General features: G+C 41.9%; 2 protein-coding genes across 2 annotated transcripts; one reads left to right on the top strand and one right to left on the bottom strand.

The window, feature by feature from the left end:
* Window positions 1-796: 796 nt before the first annotated feature.
* Window positions 797-17,299, bottom strand: pax3a (paired box 3a). The gene is made up of 9 exons (XM_075482300.1): window positions 17,215-17,299; window positions 16,489-16,724; window positions 15,857-15,986; window positions 15,426-15,569; window positions 6,584-6,783; window positions 5,795-5,960; window positions 5,439-5,659; window positions 1,836-2,099; window positions 797-814 (listed from the first exon to the last, which is right to left on the bottom strand). The coding sequence occupies exons 1-9, from the start codon at window positions 17,297-17,299 to the stop codon at window positions 797-799; spliced, it is 1,464 nt and encodes a 487-aa protein (XP_075338415.1).
* A 6,188-nt stretch (window positions 17,300-23,487) lies between these two features.
* LOC142398340 (RING finger protein 228-like) lies at window positions 23,488-24,571 on the top strand. Its single transcript, XM_075482299.1, has one exon. It carries the CDS (start codon window positions 23,590-23,592, stop codon window positions 24,244-24,246), a length of 657 nt encoding a protein of 218 aa, XP_075338414.1. The 5' UTR covers window positions 23,488-23,589; the 3' UTR covers window positions 24,247-24,571.
* Window positions 24,572-25,221: the final 650 nt, after the last annotated feature.

The following is a 25,221-nucleotide window of genomic DNA, read 5'->3' as shown; positions in this document are numbered from 1 at the left end:
ATTCATCGTGTGATGATTTCCCCTGATTGGTCGATGCATACAACCCAAAATTAAACATGTTTTAAGTAGAGGGCAGGTATTTGAGCAGACATTTGATCCGTGTTCATTTACAGCACATGAGGTATGAATGTATTGCACTTTCTTTGGGTTGCAGCGGATTCACTGACTTCACCTGCCCGTTAATGCCATGCCGGGCTCGTTCGTGCTTTCCTGCTGGTTTTCCTGATGTACTGACATTGTCGTCTATGTCTTTCATGCGTCACATCAGTGTACAGTTAATATCACTCGAGCGTTGCAGATGAACGTGCCCCGTCACCAACCCTTCTAAACATCAACCGCAACAAAGCACCCCGTCCTTATCAAGCTGGAAGCTCCCGAAGCTGATAGGCTCCACCTCAACATGTGTCTCTGCCACTCATTTTAAAAATCAAATACACGGTCTTGAACATATTGCATGTACCTGCTCCCCCACCCCCTGCTTTTTCTCCTGAAGAACTGAGGAAAAACTCTGCTCAGTCCTTGGAGCATGGCGTGATGCACTAGCGAAGTGAGTTTCAGGTAACTGAGGAGGCTGCGCCTTTGGTCCTTAATTATTCCACTCAACCCCCTTCACTGCCGTCAATACGCCACTATCAAAAGTGGTTTCCCTTCTTTCTGAAGTAGATAACCATAACCCTTTCACCTCCCCACCCCCTGTCTTGTTGTCCTCAGGGCTAGGGAAGTTGGCAGAGGCAGTGGGTGGTGGTGCTCTCCAGGGGTGAATGTCAGAGTAGCCATTCAAGCCATGTTGAGGACTTCATATAATGAAAGGCACCTGAGGAGCACAGGGGAAGACAAAAAGAGGGTTGAAGCTTTTTTTGCGCATTTCAATCACTTGTCGACAGTAAATTGTCGGCTAATCAAATGGTATTAGGTAAAGAGGTCAGAGAAGTGTTTGCAAAAGTGGTTGAGACCAAAATAAACACGGCATTTGGAAATATTGCCACAGATTCTCAGATCTAAGTGTGGTTGGTAGAACTACTCTTGCAATGAGCCTTTGCCTGGATCTCCGGCACTGCTTCGCTGATCAATAACAACTCTAAATCTGACCTCCAGTGGGACACATGGTTCTAATCCTGGCCTGCCAAGGGCCATAATCACCCCTTGTTAAAGAGCCCCATACCCTGCTTTTATACACACATACCTGCGCTCACATGCATACGTATACGCATACACATTTCACCAAACCCCCAAAAGCTATATGTGGGTCTCTTCCAGGTCTGGCTAAATTAATGACATCAAGATGTTGCCACTGATGGGCCGGTCAACATGTGGTAGTGTACCTCAGATCAGACCTCAACAGCAGACCGTTCCAACCCACACACTCCCTTCCCTCCTGTCAAACACACTTTGGGAAGTGGCTCCTTTCATTTGGGCGGCTATCCTTGTTACACAGGGGTCATTACATGGCTAGGTGAGCTATACTGTGGACTTGATGGGCAAGCTCATCATGCAGGGTCATGAAAGGACAGTGCATGAAAATGTGTGGGTTGGGATAAGCATCGGGGCCACATGGACAGTCAGATGATGGTAATGTAAACTGAGGTAACCTGGCCATAGCGCTCCTAACACAAATGTAATTTTAGCACAGCACAGGGTGATTTGAGAAGCTCACTCATCAGATTGGTTAGTGCAATTAACATGGGCTGTGGGTTGGAAAATCTAAACTAAATCATGCAGCAAGAACAGGGGTCATGGAATGATATAACCTCCCTTTAAACAATCAGCTTGGAAGTCAGTATGAATCTGTGTGAAAACACATTTAAAGTAGACGCTTAAGAATACAGTGTATGTACCTTGCTCTGACTGTACTGTCCATACTGGTAAGAAGGGTGGTGGTCTACAGCATAGGCTGGGGAAGCGTAGGAGGGTGGGCAGTAAGACTGGGTGCTAGGCAGGGTTGGCATGCTTGTCAGGCTTGGAAGAGCCTCCAGGCGTTGGGAACCATGACAGCTTGCAGCCATGGCTCCATTGGGCTCCAGGCCTCCAGTCAGTGAGGAGAGAGCAAAGTCACTCTGGGACTGATGTGGCACTCCACTTGGGTTCAACAGGCCCATCACCTGATGCAAGAAACACAAGAGAACCGGGTGGTTAGAATAGACTAGAATTTCATTGAAAATACCTTTTGATAGCACCAAGAGAGAGTTTTTAAAAAATGCTAGCCAAATTGACACTTTCATTTTTATTCTGTATATATGATACTGCAGTTGTCAGCCATCTTTTCCACTCTACTTAGGTGGGCTTAAGTGTAGAACCTCTCTTTGTTGACATTTAGAAATATATTATTACTGATTGTCCTCACACATCTGTTTGTCTTTACTCTGCTTGACTGACTGAGGAGCCGACAGTGCCTAAAAAATCTTTCATCCCACAAGTGGTTTCTGCAGGAGTTATCATGTCATATGGGCAAAAGTATATTAAAAAATATATTCATTCCCCAATGCATCCTTGTCATAAAAAGTTATGATCTTGTAGCTTTTTGTTACCAACAGGACAGATTCAAAAATATCTTAAGTATGACCAGTGTTATGATGAGAACGAAAATACACAGGAATGTGAAAAGTTAAAGCACCTTTTAATACATCAGCGAGTTATATCTCTTTCACTTTATTTTATTGTCTCAGTCATGCTTCAAAATCACCGCATCCTCGTGAAGCTAGGGTACAGAGGGCAAAGGGTACGTGGGAACAAGGAGCAGGGTGTGTTTGAGTATGCGTATTAGAGCTGCTTCATCTACGTGTGGAACTGTGCTTCTAACTCTAGGTGTGTGTGCGTGCACGCCCACGTGTAGTAAGCATTTTTTATTCTGATGTCAGGGCTTCAGGGGTATCAGTGATACATAGTGAACAGCTGCACAAGGGTTTGCGTGAGAAGCAAAGTCGTGAAAATGTCTAAAAAATTGAGTGAAGGGGAGAACAAGAGTTACAGTCCATGTAGAAGCAAATTGAGCTAAAGACGAGAACAAAACCAAACGGCCTCTAACTGAGGAGAAGGTGATGAATAAGCATTGCAAAGCGATGTAAAAAAAAAAAAAACAAGGGCTTTCCCAACTGACAGCCAGGTGGCACGCACATTCACGCATGTGAAGCCAGCCTCAGATGTCATTCATTTATGTAATTTGGAGCTGTTCTTAGCAATTTGGCCTCACATCTGACCAAATCTGCAATGTTGCAACTAGCAAGCCATTTTATATCCCTCTGGTGATGATTTGTAGAATTTACACTGTAGAATGTTTAGCATTATGTAGATGTTTTTTCAAACTAATATGATTCATCCAAAACTCCTATTTATGCAAGTGCATATATCACAATGAATCTGTGAAAATTTGGATGTTAATGTAATAATTTAATGACTTAATCAGTGTCAATATTCATAAACAGCGTTTTTTCTAGTGACTATAAACAAAGATTTGAAACACACCGTGCAGCATTTGCGTTTGCATGCCCTTGTCCTAACATTTGTTTTATACATGCATGCTTGTGTTGAGTTTGTGTGTATGCACTTTCCCCCTGCCACTGAAACTCCAGCAGTTCCCGATGCTGCGTCTGTTTTGAGGTTGTTCCGGGGATTATGTCTCAGGGGGGTACAAATCCTGACCGCTTGCTTCCTTGGTGAGAAAGGATTCCTTTGGTATGCACCAGATCAGCACTGAGACGCCAGAGACCAGGAAAGCCATTGCCTGGCTGCTGCTCTCCATGCAGAGCTCAGTGCTCAGACGAGAATATCACTGATCTAAAGTAAACTCTTATCTGTATCGAAAATCTATCTTCATCTTATATGACCATATCTGGAGTGAGAGGAATCCTCTGATAATTACAGAAAAGTAGGTAGAGTAAAGCAGCTTCCATGGACAAATTTGGAGTTCAGATAACCAAAGGGGGATTAGTCTATAAGGGATTTAGTACAAAACTAACTAAGCTATCTGACAAAACTAAAGTGGTTAAGTTTTCCAAGTGCAAAAAGGTCTCCGTGTACTATCAATGTCATAGAATTTAATCACTTCTCATTTCCTCTTAATTATTAAGTTAAAATCAGGAAATTAATTCTATCATCATTTGAAATAGAGGAAACCGCAATGCAATATACATTCAAACAGCTGCAATGAATATGTGTATTAAAACAAATTAGCCAACAAAGTGATTCATTTGCATAAATTATACACTTTGTTAGGAGGGGCTAGATTACTCCATTCCAATCAATTAAGACACTGGAACATTCAGTGATTGCAATCCCAGACTAAAAAAACATTCGAGGCACGCCGTCTGATCTGCAAGATGAGATGTCCATTCTGTACAGAGCTGCCCGCTAAGGTTAATGGAGAAACCATCCATGAGGCCACACCACCTTTGGCCTCTTTATTGGAGTTTAAGTCCTTTGATGACCCTGTGTGTGTGTAAACTCACACCACAGCCAGTTAAAGGAGGCCACTATTAGCATGTTTGCTGTCTAGGGATGTTTAAACAAACTAATTATCTGAACCACAGACTATAAATAAGCAGTTGTCAGATTACAACTATTATACTCTCGCAGTTTGCCAAATGTAGATTTCACTGTTCTCTTGCTCTGTCCAGTAAAAACTGGTAATGTGTTAACAGCATGTGTGACTAATTATTGAGGAGAAAAAAAATATAATAGCACTCTTGCATCAAAGAAGTAAATTATAGCTTTTGCCTCAATGGGGCCACCAACTACTTTCTGTGTTGACTGTGCACACTGGCAGCCACCACAAAGCTCTATTTATTTCTCAATATATACATCCTCGGGCATTTAGATGGCAACAAACATGCCTGAGGCAGTTTTTTATCTCTACATGACAGGAGTCTGAGATTCTCTCTCATGGGAATTACTACCCAGCATGCATTGCACGAGGGCCGACCACCCTTTGTGGCGGTTAAAAGCTCGTTTTACGCCTGTTAGTCCATCTTCTGGGCTAGTAAGGAGCCACTGATGGACACTGATGACTGTGTAATCGACCATAATTGTCTTTTCAGTTTTGATTTGTGTCATCATCTGACATCCATACATGCTTCCTTGTGTCTTGTCCTCTACCTCTCCAAAGACTGACGTTTGCCACATTTTAAATTCATCAAAACATCCATCACAATAAACAAAAATGAAAAGCTACCGAGTTCTTTAGCCTAACAAGATTTCATTATTGTCATCACAATGACATCTCCTAGGTCACGCAGTTAAGTGTGTGTGTGTGTGTGTTTGCCGGTATCATTATCCAACCATATGGTGCATTTCACGAACTCTATCAAAAACTGATGGCCTTCTCTTTCCTGACATGACGCATGTAGAGCGGTGTGAAAGCGCATTTTTCAGGTGTGTGTAAGTATATTTATGCACATGTACATGTTCCTAAATGTGTTTTTATGTGTGCTCAATATTTGATGCACCTGCGGCGAGAGACTATTGCTGATGGTGGGGTTCACGCTGTTGGTGTGTCCTGTCGGAGCCACAAAGCTGTCCGAGTATCCTGAGAAGGTGTGTCGTCCAGAAGACAAGCAATATGCAGAACTTCCGTCCTGGGAAGCTGCCGATGAGCTCAACCCACTCTGGTGCACAGAGGTGGGTGGCAGAGGCTGCGGTCGGTGGACCGTACTGGGCTGCTCAGATGCTGATGGGAATAAAACATTCGACTTAAAATGCAATTTTGCAAAATGAAAACAGAAAATTTGTCACTGCGAGATTTACTTCCAACGTGTACATTTTTGAAGTAGTTGTTTAGTTGGCTATGTTCTGCTGCACCCACCTTGAGCTATAGAAGTGGGAGGGTATGGGCTGTCAGACAGCTGGTAAGACTGCAGGCCTGGCATTGCTGATGGAGGGAAACCATTGGGTATGAGATGGTTAAAAGCCATCAGCTGATTGGCTCCTGCTTGCTTCCTCCACCGAGCTCTTCTGTTGCTGAACCACACCTTAGAAAAGAAGGTAAACAAAGTTAGAAGTTAGAAGTGTACAATTCATCTGCAGATAGCTAGCATAGCTTCACTCATAAAGTTATTACATGCTCTGTTTTATTTTTGTGTGTGCTTTGTACCAGGTCAATGGATTTGTGTGTGTGTGTGTGTGTCAGGCCTCTCTGTCCCATTACAGGGAGCTAAACTGATAGAGATCATAACATCTGCAGAGTGCAGTGAAACCACATCTTTGTGTGCTACTGCAAGTCACATGGTTCAGACAACACCAGAGGGTTGTCATGGCTGTTAGAGCCATATCAGGCAGCCATCTAAATCAAGTATTTATTTTCAGATCTTTTCATAGCCCCTTTTTTGAAAAACTTTGACAAAAATAGAAAGCTGTCTTCATACAAAGTGGCTGAGTGTGTCATTATTTGTCTATATGTGTAGCAAAGGAGCAGGCATGGGGATGTTTGGGGGAAGCACATGTCTAATGTCTGTAAAGAATGTGTGGCATCGTCCCAAGAAAATTTAACGCCCACATGACACTTATCCATGACAGAGTGACACACTGTCATGCTGTCAAGATTCAATCTCCAGGACTTTGAGCTAGACGAGAATATGCGTGTGTGTGTTCTAACCTGAACTCGAGCCTCTGTCAGTTTGGCCCGCTGAGCCAGCTCCTCTCGCGTATAGATGTCTGGGTAGTGTGTGCGTTCAAAGGCCCTCTCCAGCTCCTCAAGTTGCTCTGCTGTGAAGGTAGTCCGACTGCGACGCTGCTTCCTCTTCAAAGGCAGACCTGGCTCAGAGTCCACATCAGAGCCTTCATCAGAGTGACTGGCTGAAATTGCAAAAACCAACACACACTGTTACGTAAGCATTTGGAAAAGTAAGGCAAACACATAATGAAACTTTGCAGTGAATGCTAAGCTGGGATACAATAGCCAGAGCTGAGACAATAGATTATGCTGAGTACAACACATGGTGCAGAGCCACTTTAGATTGTGTCCTCCTGCTCCCTTAAATTTCTCAGAGGTTCCTGGGGGGATCAAAAGCCAGAGGCTGCTTGAACATGGATTAAAGAGGACTAGATCCCTCTGGGGCATCTACAGCCTGGGACACTCTGTCTCTTTCAGTCTTTGCCATGCTGTGTGCTATGCCGATAGCATCCCATAGTGCAGGGAAGGCAGCCTCTTGCAGGTGCTTCTTAATCTGTTTGTTCAGTTGAGGGCAGGAGAGAGCAACTGGGTAACTGGGAGACAGCTATAGGGATCTAATTCAGCAGAAGAAGCGAATCAATGGAGGCTCGAACTAGAGACAGAGGACTATTTCTGCATTCAGGGGGAGGTTACCCATCTATTAAATAATGATTAGGCTCCACAAACTAGCGTGACAGCTTTCCATTGTCCACCATTACGTGTGCAATCCCCCATCTCTTTCTCGGTCATGTGCGCACTCACAAACATGCATCTGCTGCGTCTGGGCTATGAGCTTTCACTTGGTGAATGTCAAACACAGATGGACACAAAATATAGAGAGTTGGAATCCTCTCCCAAATCCATCCCAAAGAGACCTCTCACACCTCATGAGGAGGGTTCACTGCACATTTTTCACAGTCAGACTATGAAGCAAGCACCAACGCCGCGTAAGAAGAAAAAAGGGGCTCAAAAGCAGAGAGACAGGTGTTGGCAAAAGAAAAAAAAAAAAAAGACTTCAGTGAAGGACTGAAGCTTCTCTGTTTGCCCCAGACCACTCGTTCTCCCTCTACCCTCCAGATTTAAAGCTTTAATTAAAAAGTGCCAAGTCAGACATGGAGGGGGGGCAAAGGGATCTCCCCTTGCCTCTGGAGCCTCTGGAGCCAAGCAGGAAATGTTTGTACCGGTTGCCAGTGTGTGTCTGACCAGGCATTACACACGGATTTGGCCTCTGGGAATGCTGCTGCGCAAAGAACCGCCGGCAAAACAAGATTCTGATGCTGGGAAGAGCTCTTTATTACATTTGAACCAGGGGCAGCACGCTGGCATATGGACTCACAGTGGATTGGCCGGATGCTTCAATACTCCTGGAACATGCAGTATGAGTTTGGAATATGGTTTGTTTTTGTAAGGATGTGAGCCAAATTGGAGCAAATTCTTTAAGACAACAGGTGCAAAGTGAAAGCCATGGAGACACATAGACGCACAGCATGAAATACAACAACAGTGTTTGGATTAATGAGTGCAATTTTCATTGTTTAACCGATAACCCATTGAGGGGCGACTAAAAGAAGAAACAGCAAGCAAAGTAACATGTAATGTTATGACCATTTTAATGATAGAGAAAGAGAAAAAGACAGAAAAAAGGGGGGTGAATAGCAGCAAGGATTCCTAAGGGAGGAAAGGAAAGGTCATAAAACTTCTCAGAGGAGAGAGCTCTCCTTTTGCACTGTAACTCATGTTAACTACAGGGTTGGGGGTGGATTTCTCCTCTTCTGGCCCTTTATTTTTGTCTTTCCCTCTTTTTCCCTCCCTGTTTTTATTATTAGTAACAACAGAGAGACCACTCTGTCACAGAGTATCCCTTAATGACAAATGACAATGTCGCTTTTGTCATCCTCTGGCTCCCTCTTCGTCTTCTTCCTTTTTCTGTCTTCTTCTCACCCTCTCCCTCTCTCTTTTTTTCTTTTTTTTTTTTTTTGGAAGTGATGTGGCCAAGCCTTTGTATCATAGCAGGGAAAAGCCTGTGGCAGGGCTCTATTGGACCGATTACCACGCTCCATCTGTAAGAGCCATCAGGGACGCCCGGGTCCGCATTCAGGGGCCTGTCACCTGCCCAGCAGGGGAGTTGGGAGGGACGGGAGGGGGGGGACTGAGGGGTAAGATGGGGGCTGTAGAGCCAGGGGCTGAGTGGGGGAATGAGGAGTGGGAGGGTGTGGGGCACAAAGGGGTCCAGAGAAGGGCCACTGGGGGCTGTGGAGGGGCACAGCAGGGGAGCACCCCTTCATTCCCTCCTTCCATGGCCTGAGGGGCACAAAGCTGGGGGATGGGTAGTCGAAGAGTTGACATGGAGAGGGTTTGGGAAGCTGAAGGTACCTGAAGAAGATGCTGGGGAAGGGGGGTGCCAAGCTAAGGCAAATGGGAGCGCTTGTCATTTTTAAAAATGGGACCTGTCCCTTACATCTCATCTATTCACTTCACCCGTCTCTTTCTTTTAGCTCACCCATCACCGTATCCACAGTTTTTACACTTTTAAACACCGTTCTTATGCTACCCTAGATCGATTTTTAAGGCACACCGATGCAAGAGCAGGCTTGTTCCCACACATTCTCCTCAACAAATGACAGAAGAGGATACTGGGCACAAAAAGAGAGGCCTCGACCTCCTACTTAAACACGCAAATCAAATTTTACGCTGCAGCTAAAGCACTAGGGAGCTGAAAATACTCTATCACCACTCACAGTTAGGTTGTGGCTCTGACAAGAATCTTAATAGAAAGGAAGATTATTATCTCCCAAGTGGAAATTGAGCCTGCTGAAGAATTATTTATGAAACCGTCATTTCAAAAGAAAATAAGATGTACGACACCTAGTAAAGAGTTTGCTGAGACAACAAAATAGATGGGAAAAAATTTTTATCACAATTTAGAGTCATCAACAAGTGAATTCAACAGGTTTCTTTTTTGCCATTAATAAAAGCAAACAAGTACATTTAAAGATGTGCATGCAGTCACATAATGCACCCACTCTAACATCAGCGCTACAGGCCCATCACTCAATGTAAACAGAACCATTTATTGATCAAGAGAGGAGACTGACAGGCAGGGAAGATAAACTCCAGAGGGTCACAGATGTGAACCTGGGGAACGTCCAGTTCCATTAGCTTCACCTGCATCAGTGCCTCCAACAGGCCAAAAAAAACAGTAGAGGATTCCAACTGTGAGGATAAAGACTGCTCTTGTTTATTGCATGACTACTGCGGCCAAGACTCGTCTTGGCAAGCAGTCACCATGCTCCCACCCCTTTCGGGAGATGCTAATATGAAGAGACATGCACAGGCCCACATAACCATGTCCGTGCTCACATGTGCATATAAATTCACACACAGTTTAAAATGACAAAAAGATAGAGAATAAATGGAAAGTGTGACAGAGGCTGTGCAAGAGAATTAAAATTAAATGAAGGGAAAGAGATGAAGAGAAAAGAGAAAGTGAAGCATATGGAGCAGTTTATAGCCTTGTCTTGGTAGGGGCAGGCTAGCCTGTCCTCCAAGGGCTGTTAATAGTGAAGGTAATTGAGCTGGTGACATGTGTTCGCAACCCAAAACAAAGGGCAGAAGAGACAAATGAACTAGCTATTTGCCCAAGGAAGTAGATCTGGCCCTTTCAGGCCTCAGAGCACAGTGCGAGTGGGCCACTGAATAAAATAAAGGCATGCCACATAGAGCCGGAGTGAGCAGATGCACTGGAGGAAAAGAATGGTTAACTGACAGCTTATGGACTCAGCTGGGGTTAACAGTTAAGGGAAAAATAGGAGTGAGTGGGCTGCTCACTTGACTTGCTAAAGAGCCCCCAGGAACCCGCAGCTGCCTGGGAAAGGAGGAGGGGATATGATGGAAAGAAAAAGAGAGGGAGTTGATGATGTGATGGACAGAAAAAAATGGAGTGAATGATCGCAGGAGGTTGGCACTTAACGGACAAAGAAATAGCTGGCGATATGAAGTTGAAAGATGTATCTCTGTCTAACACCGGTGCAGTGACAAGAAGCCACAAATGGCCCTGCATGGCTATTATATGTGCCCAGTGTGCGGTGGTTATTATTTAGTTCCACTGTGGTGCAGTTAGGTGACAGTTTCACGGTGGCATTTCCACCCTCGGGGCAGGGACAAAGCAGCTTCACAGAACCCACGCAGGGCTGCAGCAACAGGCCAGTCTGCCGCACGTTCCAGTCAAAACGGAGACTAACAAGCAAAGATCTGCATCAGCCTTACCTCATTTTGGCCAGACAGACAATCAAACAAGTACTTCATTCAGAAAAAGGTAAAAAAAAATGAGAAATGAGGGTCATCCAAGTAACACTGACTCCATGGTGTCACATCGTGATATTAGATTGTCAGTTGACATCTTTTCCCAAACATTATTGTAACCTCCTTTTCCTGGGGCCTGATAGTTTTAACAGTCAAGTGACCCAAGGCTGGCCCCTGACCTTTTCACAGCGACTGCACAGCACTGCAGTGAAAACAGCCTCACCACGGACCCTGCAACAAAACTTCACAGACACTCGACGTAGAGCGAAACCACTATCAGATTCCACGCTTTCTTTTTCTGACCCTGCGAACGCCGATTACTGGTCCATTTTTTTGCTGTTTGATGAACTTTTTTTTTTGTTGAATTTTTTGCAAATGGAGAAATTTAGAGACGCAAGCAAACTAAATCTGTTTTAATGTCATGAACGCAATTTTTTGTGTTTTCTATGGTTCATTTTCTTTTTTTTTTTGCATGTTAAGAGAGGAAAAGAGACATTAATCAAAATGGCAACAGTTGTGCTGGCATGTCCATAATGTGCAATGTACTGGATGAAACAGCTCCACAAAAACTGAGGCTAAACAAAGTTAAGTGATTGACAACACTGTCTGGCTTTACTCAATTAACCATCCCATTGTGCTCCTCTTTGCAGAGTCCCCTCGCCCCCGACCCTTTTCTCTTCTCACTCCTTTATCCTCCCCATCACAGAGTTTTGCTTGGCTAATACTTCCAAGGAAATAGAGAGCTCTTTTTCTGCTGGGGCTCCTCTCCTTGACCTTCTATAGCTCATTGCTTCTCTTTCAGTCACTTCACAGTGTCTCTGGGGTTAGTGGGGAGAATGCGGAGAGTACATCAGCACCGAGGGGCCGGCTCAGGGCAGGACCCCAGCCTATTACTTCAAAGTTGGCCCGCATTCATTAATTGTCCTTTGAATTAATATTGGGGGATCACAATGTGGGTGCCAACAGAGAAAGAAGCTTTAATGAAGCATAGAGTCTGCATTCAGTTGCAGATCAACCAGTGTGGATTTTTTTCTTTCTTTCTAGCGAAAGAGAGCCCCGAGAATCATACCAAAATAACAGGAAAAAGTATTGAGTGTTAATATTATATATTTCAATCTATCTATATATCTTTGTATTTATCTATCTATATGTCTATCTATCTATCTATCTATCTATCTATCTATCTATCTATCTGCATTTTGACTTGTTTTTTCTTGCAGCCCTGCAGGATAAATGAGCATAATAAGCTCTACTAACACAGGAAAATGCAGAGTCAAGCCTTCATATATATTTCACCACTACCCAGCCCTCAGAGGAAAATGTGGCTGTAGCAGACATTCCTCTGGTTGTAATGAGGCCTTCTGTCTCCTCTAGAGCCCGAGTCACAAAATCTTGAAAAAAGAAGAAGAAAAAAAAATCTCCTTGTATCTCTCTGTTTACAGTTACGGGTTATTTGCCATGCTGCCCAGATGTCTTTGCCTCCTGCCTGTGAGAGCAATATATTTGTCTATATTCTTGTCTCATGAGAGTATACGTTCTAAAATGTGAAGATTGGTTTAAGATGGTATGGATGTAGACGTTTGTTATTATCATAATTCTACTTTCACTGCTTTTGAAGTGAATTTATCGAATACACACATACATTTGACTGCTTGAAAGCATGGCACATAGTCAAATTCAAATATGATCGTTTCTGCTCTGCTCCCTCTCCCAAATTTTCCCTAATTCTTAATCCATGCCAAAATCCCAGGGAGTCAGTAACCCAGTTTATTTACACAAACAAAGTCCTACTCAGCTCCTTTGACAAAAGCAGCTAAATCTTTCATGTTTTGTCAGCACTTGATTCCTCCTGTCCCTCTGGCTATTTGCCTGCCTCTGGACAATAGAGGCAGGAGAATGGCAGCAGATTGTTGGAATGCACCTCAATGAAACCAATTATTACATGTTGACTGCGTTCACCATGGCAGATTTGAAAGAACTGGGCTCATTCATTTAAGCACCGCAGGACTCCCTTTAAAGAAAAGTTATCCCTTTGACTGTTTGTATTTCTGGGCTTTCTTTTTTCTTCTTCTTCTTTCTGCGTTTCACCCCCCCCTGCCATAAATAGATCCTGCAAGAGTGGCTACCCCTCTTTCATGACTTTGGTTACTTTAATTAGTTAAATGAGGCTAAAGGCTAAAGTGCCAATGGTAATAAATAGAGGATACTATCAATTAAATCAGTCCCTCTAATAGAAAGAACGTATTCTTGGAAGTACAGGATATCTAAATGTTCTGATTTAAATGATATACCAAAGTCATTCATTACTGGAATGTAGTCTTAATTTAAAAAAAATATATATTAAGTTGATTGCAAATATTTTTTTTGAAACTGCTGTCAAGCCATGCGTGCTTAAACTCTGCAGAATTAAATTGATTCTGCCTCCGTAATTCAACTGCTAATGATAATCGAAACAACTTAAAATCGTACACAACCCGGCGAATATCCACTTCTCATAATGTTCCAGGCACATGCTAATGCCAGACATACTGCTGCCCAGTATACTTTATCCCACAAACCTTAGTACTCTTTTTTTCCCAGACAAATAAATCTAAATGAGTCAGCTTTGATCTAAGCACTTAAGAAAAGCCAACAATAGTAGTAGAGGAGAAAGGGGCAGAGAGCAACAGGCCTCTCCCTAGCACAACAATAGCCTCTGCAAACACCTACTTAATCAATATTTGGCCAGAAGACACTCTCTGAGTCCTCAAACCACCCTTTTCACATTCTAATGAAGTGCTATAAAAGAGGAAAAACAACAACTACTTCCACATCCAAGAGTCACAAGAATGAAATAATGTATATCAGTGGGGGAAAGTGCTCTTAGCTGTTGGCATATAGGACCTAATGTTATTTTGGTTTCTTAAAAAAATGTAAAAAAACAACAACATACATATCAGCTTCAAGTTATTAGATACTTGTTTTGTCTCTTTTTTTTCTCATCTTAAAACACATTCCTCAAAATCTAAAGATGACCAACGAAGAAAAATAAAGTCCAAGCCCTAACGGACTGATGTCTCTTTTCCTAATCAGGATAACCTGCTCTGCACTTAAGGATATTTGCAAAGTTCGTCGCTTGATGTGGATGTGCCCCTCTGTGGCATAGAGGGAGTGGGAAGTGTCCCGCACAGACACCACATTAAATGTGTGCGCCCAAGGCGAAAAGGGAAGGGGCGGACTTTGTCTGAGATGAAAGTGGGGAGAAATAAAAGGTTTGGATTTAATCTAGTGAGGAGAAGAGTTTCCCTGCGCTCACTGGCTGAAGGCGTCATGCTCGCCGCGCAAAGACAAAAAGCCGTGATAAAAGGCCCCGAGCGCGAAAGTAACGGAAAGTGGCCTGGCTCAAATCTTACACAGTTCAGACTGAAATTGCCAGCCTCTTGCCTGCTGCCAAATGCGTTAACTTAAATTTAGTTTTCATCGATAGAGTTTACATCTCTTATTGCAGAGCGACTTGACCGAATTAAATTAAACACACAATAACCTGGGTTTATACGCACGGACACTGTTTCGATTCTGGCCATCAATAATTAACTACATGCAGCATTATGTCTCAAACTTTCCTTTTGCAGCGACTCCCTTCAATCACCAACAGGTCGTAAATCAACAGGTGTTTGTCTAAAAGCTTAGCTATCCACAAATACGAAATGTTAACAGTGAGACAGGAGTAAAAACTGGCATTTCTTTGCGCAATCTATAAACCAGATGCCACTGGGCCCATTGGTGTCCCTGAATAATTCATCGCTCATTGCGGGTTCATAATGTCTTCTCCCGGTCTTTTGTCAGCGCAGTTTTTCTCTCCCTTTCTTTCCCTATTTTGAAAAGCTCTGGCATCTTTTTTGTACACCACTGAGCCGCTCGCTAGAGTTTGGCTTTTGTGCGCGTCAAACTGAGGTGTTGAGTCTCAATGGACTCTCCATGCTTTGTCCCCTGAAGTTCATCCCCAAGTGTCCGATTAAGTGTAAAAAAAAAAAAAAGTTTCTCAGGCTTGAAAGTTAGACAAATGTTTGATTTTAAAAAGCTCTTTCCAGGGCCCTGTTTGTTAACGCTCAGGGCTGACTCCCTAAGCGCATGCGTGAGAACTTTCCTGGACGAGTCGGTATGCTTTTGATCATCTTCTGAAAATTCCAATTATCAAAGAAATTCATGTTCACAGTTCTTCTACATTATTATTATCATTATTATTATTATTATTATTATTATTATTATTATGTGTTCTTTTTTGTTTAAATAAATTCCCCACAGCCAACAATTATGAACTCATATCACTAAACAATGTTCATGAGCAACAGAAACTAAAGTCATGCTGCCGTGAGCCAAGGAATTAAAAACCAGAGCTCCACATTCTTCTTAACTTGTGTTTTCAGCACTTTTTCACAGACAGTAAAGACGAACAGCGTCGTACAATAAATAAATAAATCAAACCAAATAAAGCGGAACTTACATCTGTCTCCCAAGATGCCATCGATGCTGTGTTTTGTCCGTGGTTCGTTTTCCTCCATCGCCCTCTTCACCACCTCATCCTCTTCCTCTTCATCCTCAGCGACTCCACCGAATTTAGAGCGCATAATGCGGCTGATGGTGCTCACTGAGAAAGAATGAAATGTTTAGGAAACTTAAACAAGATGCATATCATCAAATTTAAAAGAAAAAGGGAAAAAAAAACAAAAACTTTAATAAGTTAAAATAACGTCAAAAAACTAAAGTTAAGAAAATAATTAAATAAAATAAGAGAAGAAATCGACGAGCTTTTTTCACGAATAGATTTTTTCCCGCTATTTTGTAGAAAATATTTAGAATAATATTGTATTTTTTTATTATTATTATTAGGCTACATTCTTTAGTGCAATAGCAACTTTGCCAGCCTTCGCCTACCTGAGGGGACGTTGTTCCTGTCGCAGATCCCATCTTTCAGTAGTTTGTCCCTGATCTCCCAGCTGAACATTCCGGGGTTTTCCCTCTTGTACTCTTCGATTTTCTTGTCGACTTCTGGAGAAGCGCTTTGCTTTGGTGTGAAAAAAAGAAACAAGTCACATTAGACGAGCTTTAAAAAGAAATAAAACTATGATGATATATTTGCAAACGTATAATGTAATATACATGTAAAAGTGTATAAAAGATATAATGTGAAAGTGTACAAGCAATTGGCGCAAAAGAAAAATCAAATAAAAAAAATTTGGAAAGCGTTGCTTGGCTTGAAGAAAGTAAAGTTCGTCCCCTTTCGATTTTATTCAAGTTTACATTTTGTAACTGAAACGATTTCCTTTAAACATCCCACAGAACTCTGACTTCAAATCATTTTATTATTCCTTTTATTTTACAGATAATAATTTAAATAGTCCATGTGGTTCAACAGTATCTGAGGTTGATCGATTCCATATTACACCTCAAACCCACAAGGACTTCGCTGTCAGAAAATGAACCACATTTGAAACCATATTACGCTGCTGGCGCTCCCCAGAAAAACACGGCTCAAATAAATGTTTCAACTTGGCTGCAGGTCTCACCTTTGGCTTGCTACCTCCGATGGCTCCCGGCCTGATGGAGCCTGTCTCCTGGTACCGACAGAGGATTTTGGACACGCAGCCGTGGGACACTCGCAGCTGGCGGGAGATGACACACGGTCGGATTCCGTGATGGGCCATCTCCACGATTTTATGGCGGATATGGTTGGGAAGAGGTCTGCCGTTTATAAAGACACCACCGAGCTGGTTGACCCGACCCTGTCCTAACGGAGTGGAGACTAGACAGCAAGGCATGTTTCTTAGCGGACCGCTCATAACTTGCACTAAAACGGTGTGCCCAGGTCGTTGTATAAAAGCCTGTTCAGCTCAGAATCTGATTTCTAACATGAACACACAAGTCAGTTTAAAATGCAGTAAGTTATAACTTGACAACCTTTGATTGTTACTGCACCGCAAAGTTGTTACAGCTTTCACTGTGATCATTTATCTCAATGAAATCAAAACTTGTTCTACTGTCTGCATGCGGAAATATGATTTTTTTTTTCAAATGTTAAACAGTTGAAATGTTGAAATTATGTCAATGCAAATAATTCAAGAAAAGGCACACGATGCGTGTACTCTTCATCCTCACAAAATTGCATTTGAAATGTAATTTAGCGCAACATGAAGTTCACTTTTTTTTACAGAATTGTCAGCTTTGCAAAAGTTATCTTGAAGTTGGAAGTTTTTTTCCCAGACTGCGAGAAGCAGCCGGCTGAGGTCTCTTACCTTCCAGTGAGTATCCTCCCCGCGGGTAGTTCTGGTGAGGAGTTGGTCTCATCATTCTCGGCAAACCTCCTGCGAGCGCTGTCATTATCCCTGACTTTCTGTCAGGCAACACTTTAAACGAAGTTTGCTTCTGCTTCCGCGTTTAAATCCACAAAATAACTTAGGTTTATTAGTTCGGCTCGCTCTCTCTTCTCAAAGAGTCGCGATGCAGGCTCCTTTTCCTTGAGTAACAGGTTGCCTCGACAGCAGAGTTGGACTTGAGTGGAGCTGTTGACTGCTATCCGGTGGTCGGTCTGAGCGGGGCGGGGGTGAGTTTAAATCAACGTGCAGCTTTCTGACAGTCCTGGGAGGATTTAGAAGATGCTCTGAGACGATGGATGGAAGTCAAACATTTTATCTACGGTTGCTGTCCCCTCTGACTCCGCGCTGCACGCGCTGATTGGTTAAACACCCGGACATTCGGAGGAAGGAGGAGCTGCGTGATTGGACAAAAGGCCCTCCGCTCTGTTTGGATTGACCTCACGAGGTCAACTTGTCATGTCACAAGCTTCTGTGCATGAAACTTTTCACGAAGAGTTTATTCGAAGTTGGTTCTGCCCTTCGTGATTTAGGCGCATATTCCACTCAGCTGGTGCCGGGAGGCGGCCGCTATAAGTGCACCAAATTGATAACAACAACGACTCGATAAAGAAAACCATCCAGCATTCAGGCTGCATTGATGATAAACGTATGTGAAACTTACAGACCGTCATACACACGCTCACCTGCAGTTTATTGCTGCAGGCAAATTCTCCATAGCTCAAACGAAAATGACACAAGGACTCATTTTAATGTAAAAATCCTCGAAAATCTCTACCAGGGTCGTTCAATTAATATGTAGGCCTATTTATGTAGCTAATTAATTATATGTTTTGTATCTGTGTAACTTGTTCTTAGAGGGCTAGTGTACACGCTTGTAAGCCATATTGTCATCCTCAACACATATCAAAATGAATATCCACTTGTATAGTGATAGTAATAATTGGGCGCAAACGTTTTGCTCCTAAAATCGTCGAAGCGTACAAATTCGGCACAAAAACTAAAACGGCACAGTGTCGCATATGTATTCATCACACAAAGTTAGAGGCCTGTTGAGCTCAAAGCTCGAGCTCTGTGGCTCCAGCGGACAATGGAGGCGAGGGCAGATATACACGGTGTTAATTGTGCGGAGGCTCGGAGCATGGAGAGGAGGATCTATTCTCTTCCACAAGATTCACCACAACCCACGCAAATGACTCTGCACGGTCATCCGACACTTGCTGGTTTAACAATAAGTGCTGCGCGGACTCGTGGTTGAGCCACACGGTGGTGGATGCATCCGTGCAAATGTTGTATAAAAGACGCACAGAACCACATGAGGGATCACTTGACTTTTTCTGAAGCTTGTAGAGATGTGATAATTGTAATAATTAGGCGTGTTTAATAGACCGATACTTTTGCCCCCCCCCCCAGGAATTGATCTTTATAGCCTAGTGGCTAATTCATTTTACAGGCCGCGTCACTTTGCATTCCGTGAATGGCTGGTTGGTCATGACCTCTTTAAGACAAACAGAATGCAAAATTCTATCATTTCTCAATGACTGCAGAATTAGTACTGTCTTAAAACAACAGGTATCCAAAGGAGACTGCTGATGAAACAGATGAGAAGAACTTTTTCAGCAGAAATATGCCTAGAAACAAGCAGTGCCAGATGTTTTGGTGGTCTTACTGGTGAAAGAAACAGTTACTTTTAAGTGGGCAAAAGAAAAATCCAATTTTGATGGGGCATACAGGTCTTAGCGGGAGATTTTCACTCTTGTTTTACTCTTTTCGTTGTTTCACAGTGTGTTGCCCAATGTAGTTTTACTACCTTTGCAAGAGTTTGAGTGGGGGGAGAAAAAAAATGATGCAGTGGACATAGAACATGTGGAAACATTATACCTCCATAAAAGCAAGAATGGGGGCCATAGAAAGTTATCATACTAAAGGTTGACTATCATGAAAAGGATATCGGATCTACCATGTCAAATCAATTAGAGAGGTAAGCTGAGTCAGAAATGTGCTGTGGTCAGGACAAAATGCATCCAAAATAAAGAACAAAATGGCCCTGAAAAGAAATAGCATGTTGCCTTTACAGAGCATACATACAGAATAAGATAGGGGCTTTGGAGACCATGTCTCTGAATCAGGCAAATTAACAAAACATAATAAGTATCCATGTCTACACTGAAGGTAAAGTTAGCCTAACAACCTAATAAGCCATATGTAGTTGGCTAATCTTAGCTCTGGACCCACAGTGATAAGGCCCCACACTGCAGCAAGCCCTGGATAGATCACTGGAAAAGTTACTCTCACCAGAGATCCCGACAGTTCCAACACAACATCAGATCCAATGTACCGTAGATAAGCATTTAAAGACAATCAAATCCACACACTGATTATCTGGACACGAGCTATTCGGGCTAAACTGGTGAATTTCTAAGGTCCAAAATCTTCACTGAAAAACTGTGCCCACAGCAGGTAAACTGAGCTCCAGTTTCCTCTCACAAACAGCATGGGAATTATGTTAATAACTCTAATTTGGATTATTCATCGGCCTTCTTTAGTGATCTCACAAGGGTTAATTATTAGTACAGTATTTCATTTGATTTTGATTTTTCAACTTTCTCCTCTGTTTTTTTTTGGACATTTTTGATGTATTAAACCTAAATGAAGTGCACCCAATGTTGAGATCAGAGCTTAAGAGTGACTAAAAAAAGACTCGAGTGTGATTGGGATTCAGTGCATCTTATTTTTTTGTTTCTGATAAATCATCCCTTATTTTAAAAATTTTTTTAATCTGCAGCAGATCAGGCACAACAATCTAAAACAGCTCTGCATGATAAAGACGACAGTCGGGGCATTGTCCGAAAAGGGAGAAATAGATTGGAAAGGACGGCCAAGCCGTCGATTAGGTAAACATCCCAGGACGTTTGCAGCTTTGAAATAAGAAAATTTATTTTCGGATAAGTTGCCTCAGGAGGTTAAAGTTACATGTCACGATCACAAGAGCCACTGTTTCTCTAATGTGTTTGATCTTATCAAATATATGTCTCTCACAACAATTCAGTGGGAAGTCAAACTGGGGGCATTTATCATAACAAAGAGCAGTAAGGTGGACTCAGGTGAAGGAGAAGACACAAAACAGAGGAACAGAGCATTTGTTAAACATGCAGCCACAGGGCATGCTGGGCTAATTTAATAGTTTAGGAAATGCATGCTATAACCACTGAGTTAGTAGTTTATAGTCTCATGACGAACATGCAGTCACACCACCAGTGAGATTATTATCTGTCCGAAATGGCAATGTGACTTTACCTCTCTGCCTCTGTGTGTAAAGGGGGGGGGGAAGTCATGTTACCTGGTGTTGTGACAACACAATGATGTGGATTTCCTGCTCTGCTGAACCATCTCTATGGTACATATGATCTGTGCTTAGATATGAGTATGTTTTCAACAGCGAACCGTTTTAATACTACAGCTGCATGTGGACTGTATGCAGTGATCTGCAAAAAAGTACATAATTCAATACATGTTTGTTTAAACTCAAAAATAAATAAAATAGAAAAAAAATACAATTAAATGGTATTTGCAGATTTTTATACGGATATATAATTGTATATTAAGTAGATCGCCTTTTATTTTTTTTTGTCCAGAATTTTTTTTTATCCCCGAATACTATCAGCTGTGGATGCTAAGTGACAACATAAGTCCATATGAATAAGAGACCTTTTCCCCATCATCGAGCCAGGGTGAGATTTTAAAAATCTTCTCATTGCAATGAATCTCTGACATCAATGTTGTCAACCACTATTCCAAAAATTCTCACCTGTAGCTGTATAACATTTCATATGGGACTAATGGACCACACGTCAGCGATTTTATTCCTTATAGCAACAGGCAGCCGCTTTGCTGGATAGAAACAACCATGTCCCAATACAAGGACCTCCGCTGAAGAGAGGGTAATCAGCATTCTGCAAGGTTTTTAAAACATGTTTCAATTGGACATTGAATATATGTGTTTACATTTTCGTTATTTCCTAACAGGCCGGTCCTGTATTTTCATATCTGAATACATTTAATTACCTTTAAAGGTCTGTTTAATGGCAACAGTTACAGTATCCACAGATTCAGTGACATCAGCTAGCCAATGCCCTTAGCACAGTGTGTAGAACAAATGCTAATTCGAAACACCTGACCCTATAGGGCTTCTCATGAGGCGGAGTTTGAGACAGAGCAAGATGTGTTACAAGTAAATCACGCTGACTGCAGAGCGAGAACAAAAGTGTATATTTTTTTTATTGGACTTGCATATTAAAAGAATGACTATAATTGCTTATATGACTGAAATCAGGTATTTTGTTATGATTGCAAAGTCATGTCAGGGATACTCTGGGCATCCGTGCAACATGACTGTCAGAGGAAATCTGATGCAAGAAAACACTTCAAATGCATCTCTGTTTTGTATCCCATCACTGTACAAACATGCATGCATAAATTCGACCACAAGAGGGCACAATGGGGCTCTATCTATCTATCTATCTATCTATCTATCTATCTATCTATCTATCTATCTATCTATCTATCTATCTATCTATCTATCTATCTATCTATTTGTGTGCTTTCAAATATAAAGAAGGGATTCAAGTACAGCCCAAATTGTGCATTTGCATCATTAGTCTTTATTAATTGTTTTCTAGGTAGCAGAGACATCTTAAACACTCAGCATATGCATTATAAAGCCACATTGAGTTACTGCAGGGTAAAGTTTATGTTTAAGGATGGGAATGGGAAACTTTTTCAAAACTGCAGACACTAAAACAGTCATAGAGGTATATCTGAACCATGAGTCGGGTTGGCAGCGGGCTCAAGCTTTGAATATTTCTTTGTATTTTTAATGAAAGTGAAGAATCAGTATTTTGAGGGACTGCTTCTCTTGTTTTGAGAGGTTTTAAGACAGAAAAAGAAAACTTTAAGTTAAAAACTTTGTGACTTTTCATAGAAGACGTAAAAGTCATCAATGCTTGATTTTTGAGCTTTTAAAAATATGAAGATTGCATTATATTCATTCAGAACCCAATGGATTTCATGAACAAATATAAAATGTTACCATGATCCTGAATGCATGTTTTGTATTTAGTAACTATCTATGCAATCTTGAATTGCTTGGAAAACCCAGTGAGGCAAAATGAATAAATAAATAAAAATAAAAAGGTGGTGGAGTGGTGTTCGGACTTTTTCGTGATGGTTAAACTGTCAGAGAAAAAGCACACAACATAGTGGTGCTAACGGTCTAAATGTGCATGGGTGTGAGATTTCTCCAGCACGCCAGAACATTTTTTCTTTGTTCGTTTGTTTTTTTTTCACTATGTCTGTTTAGGTAGGTTTTGTCTTGTTATGTTCAATACTGCTGAAAATGTCCCTTGTCATTTGCCATATGTGAGCAAAAAAAATGTGAATTTGATACCACACTTCCACTCAACTTTAACTCTTGTATTTTTTTTAATATGTGCAGGTAGATTTGTCGATCTAGATTCAGGATGAAGGTGAAATGTCGACTTACTTTGAGTGGATACTGAGCTATAAGAGATGATTTCAATCTAGATGCAGAATATGAGGCCTCGTGGCACAGAAAATGATCGTTTTCACATGCTCCAGCTAACGGTTCATGTAGGAAAGGTTAACACAAATGACACGAGGTCGGCAGAGAGAACATGATCACTTGGATCTATTTGATCTATCTAGGTGGTATATTTGGCATTTAGTTGATACTCTGGATATTTGTGTTTCATAACGCGAGGCTGAGCTTCAGCTGGAGGTGTCACCGCTGATTGTTCTGCTTGGCGCTGTCCAATGCGTATGGTGCTGAAATTCACAGGGACAAATGCGTGGGCTCCTCACTGTCAGTACAGGCGTCAAATTCTAATTATACGCTTAAATGGACCACCTCATGCGCATGACCCAAACTTGTGCCAACTCAACCAGGTGACAGAGACCGGATTGAGTCAATCGATTTGTTGTTGGGTTTTTTTTTTTTGCGCAAAACGGTTAATCTGGTAGGGACATCCTGGTGTAACCTAGCGTGCTCTTGTCCACGATTTGTTCCCAGGTGGCTGCACAACGGGTCTGTGAACGAAACAAAGTGGTAGCCTGACCCGGACCGACTCGCACCAGGAAATATAGTAAGCGAATTTCACTTTACAACGTGTCGGGAAGTTCTCGTAGCCTAGATGCAGATTAAATTTGATCTGCAACATAAATGCCCTGCATGGTCAAATAAAGTTTTTTTTTTTTTTTTTTTGTCTTATAAGGCTGAACATGGCGGAGGTGGTTAGTGCAGGAGGCGGTTGTGGATCTGCTGAGCCTGCTGAGCCTGCCGTGAGTCGCTCATTTGCCATCGAAGAGTACGAGTGCAAAATATGCTACAACCTCTTCGATTTAGACCGCCACCTCCCTAAACTGTTGAGCTGCTCCCACACTTTTTGTCAGGAGTGCCTGGAAATTTTGCACTCCGGGGAGGGTCGAGGATGGCGAATCGGTTGTCCTGTGTGTCGCCACCGAACTCCGGTGCGGGGATATCAGGTTCGAAACCTCCCCGACAACACCTCATTGACAGAAGTGCTTCCGGTTAAAGCCGGGCAGTATGAAGACTCGTCAAACACAGACGAACAGAGGGTTGCATCCGTCTCTTCTGCGACCATCGGAGACGTCAACGCCAGCTGTGAATCCTGCAAACACGTCGTGTTTACCACGTGTTGTGTGTGCGCCATTTTCTCCTTCGTCTCGACGGCAGTATTGTTAATTTTTGGACTCATCTTCATACACAACTTTCCAACTGATCACATCGTGCTGCCCATCGGCCCAGCCTGTTTGTTTGGCGCCAGCGTCTGTGCCCTGTTCTCGCTAATCTTCACATGGTTAATGTGTCTGCTGAGGCTGCAACCAGAAACTGAAATAAACGGATCTATGATGTAATCCTAAAGCAAATTTGGACCACAGAAATTAAACTCAGCATGCTGAGAATATTAAAATATAATAATTTATTCATTCACTTGTTACTTAACCGTGAATTTTGTGTACAAACTGAGGTTATGTGACAGTAAGTATCTGTGTCACTGGTTTTCCAGGACACTTATACAACACAGTATATACAAGATGTGTTATTGCTCGTCTGAATTAGGCTGAAATGTACAGAATGTAAAGTATCATCAAAAATGGAAAGCAGTGAACCCTTTTTTTCTGAATATTTTTAATAAGAATTTTTTTTATAATTTTATTTTTATAAGAATAAGGTCAGATCTTCACATCGCTGTTTCAACAGTTCTTAACTTAGGAATGACTTCATGTGAACAGTTATGCATACTGTATTCCCTTGCTGGAGAAAGGCCAAATATCACTAACAGATCAGTTGTGACATTAACGCCTATAAGGTAAAGTAAAACTTACCTACAGTAAAACATAGTGGGAGTTCTATCATCCTGTGGAGTTGCTTTGTCGGCTCTGGTTGGAGTCATTGAATCAGTCAAAGGCATATAAAAGGCCTATAAAATCCTTAAAACCACATGAAAATGTTTGGTGAGATGGAATAAGCAATTGTGAAAAAAGACTCGTGCTAACTTTAAAAGTAAGCAATCTGAACAGGATTGTATTACTAAACTGCTTGTTTCATGAAATCCTTCCCACCATTATCACTGTATCATCAAGTAGAGCAGCTTTACAAGTATCTTTAGAACCTGATTTGTATTTAGTCTGTTTTTGTCCAGTCAAACAACAACAATAGCTTCTTCTAAACCATCAACTTGTATCTGTCTTTGTTGACAGGCTATGTACCAAAGAGTTGTAAGGTTGTTGTAATTAAACCTTTACTTTAAAAAAATATATATTTATGTTTCAGGAGTGATATTGTCAACTTATATCCAATCTCCCTTTTATATCTAAAGTTCTTTTTTT

This window comes from Odontesthes bonariensis, chromosome 14 (genome assembly GCF_027942865.1).
Source record: "Odontesthes bonariensis isolate fOdoBon6 chromosome 14, fOdoBon6.hap1, whole genome shotgun sequence".
NCBI lineage: Eukaryota > Metazoa > Chordata > Actinopteri > Atheriniformes > Atherinopsidae > Odontesthes > Odontesthes bonariensis.
The sequence above is the reverse complement of the archived record's forward strand: the minus strand, read 5'-3'. Positions and strand labels throughout refer to the sequence as shown.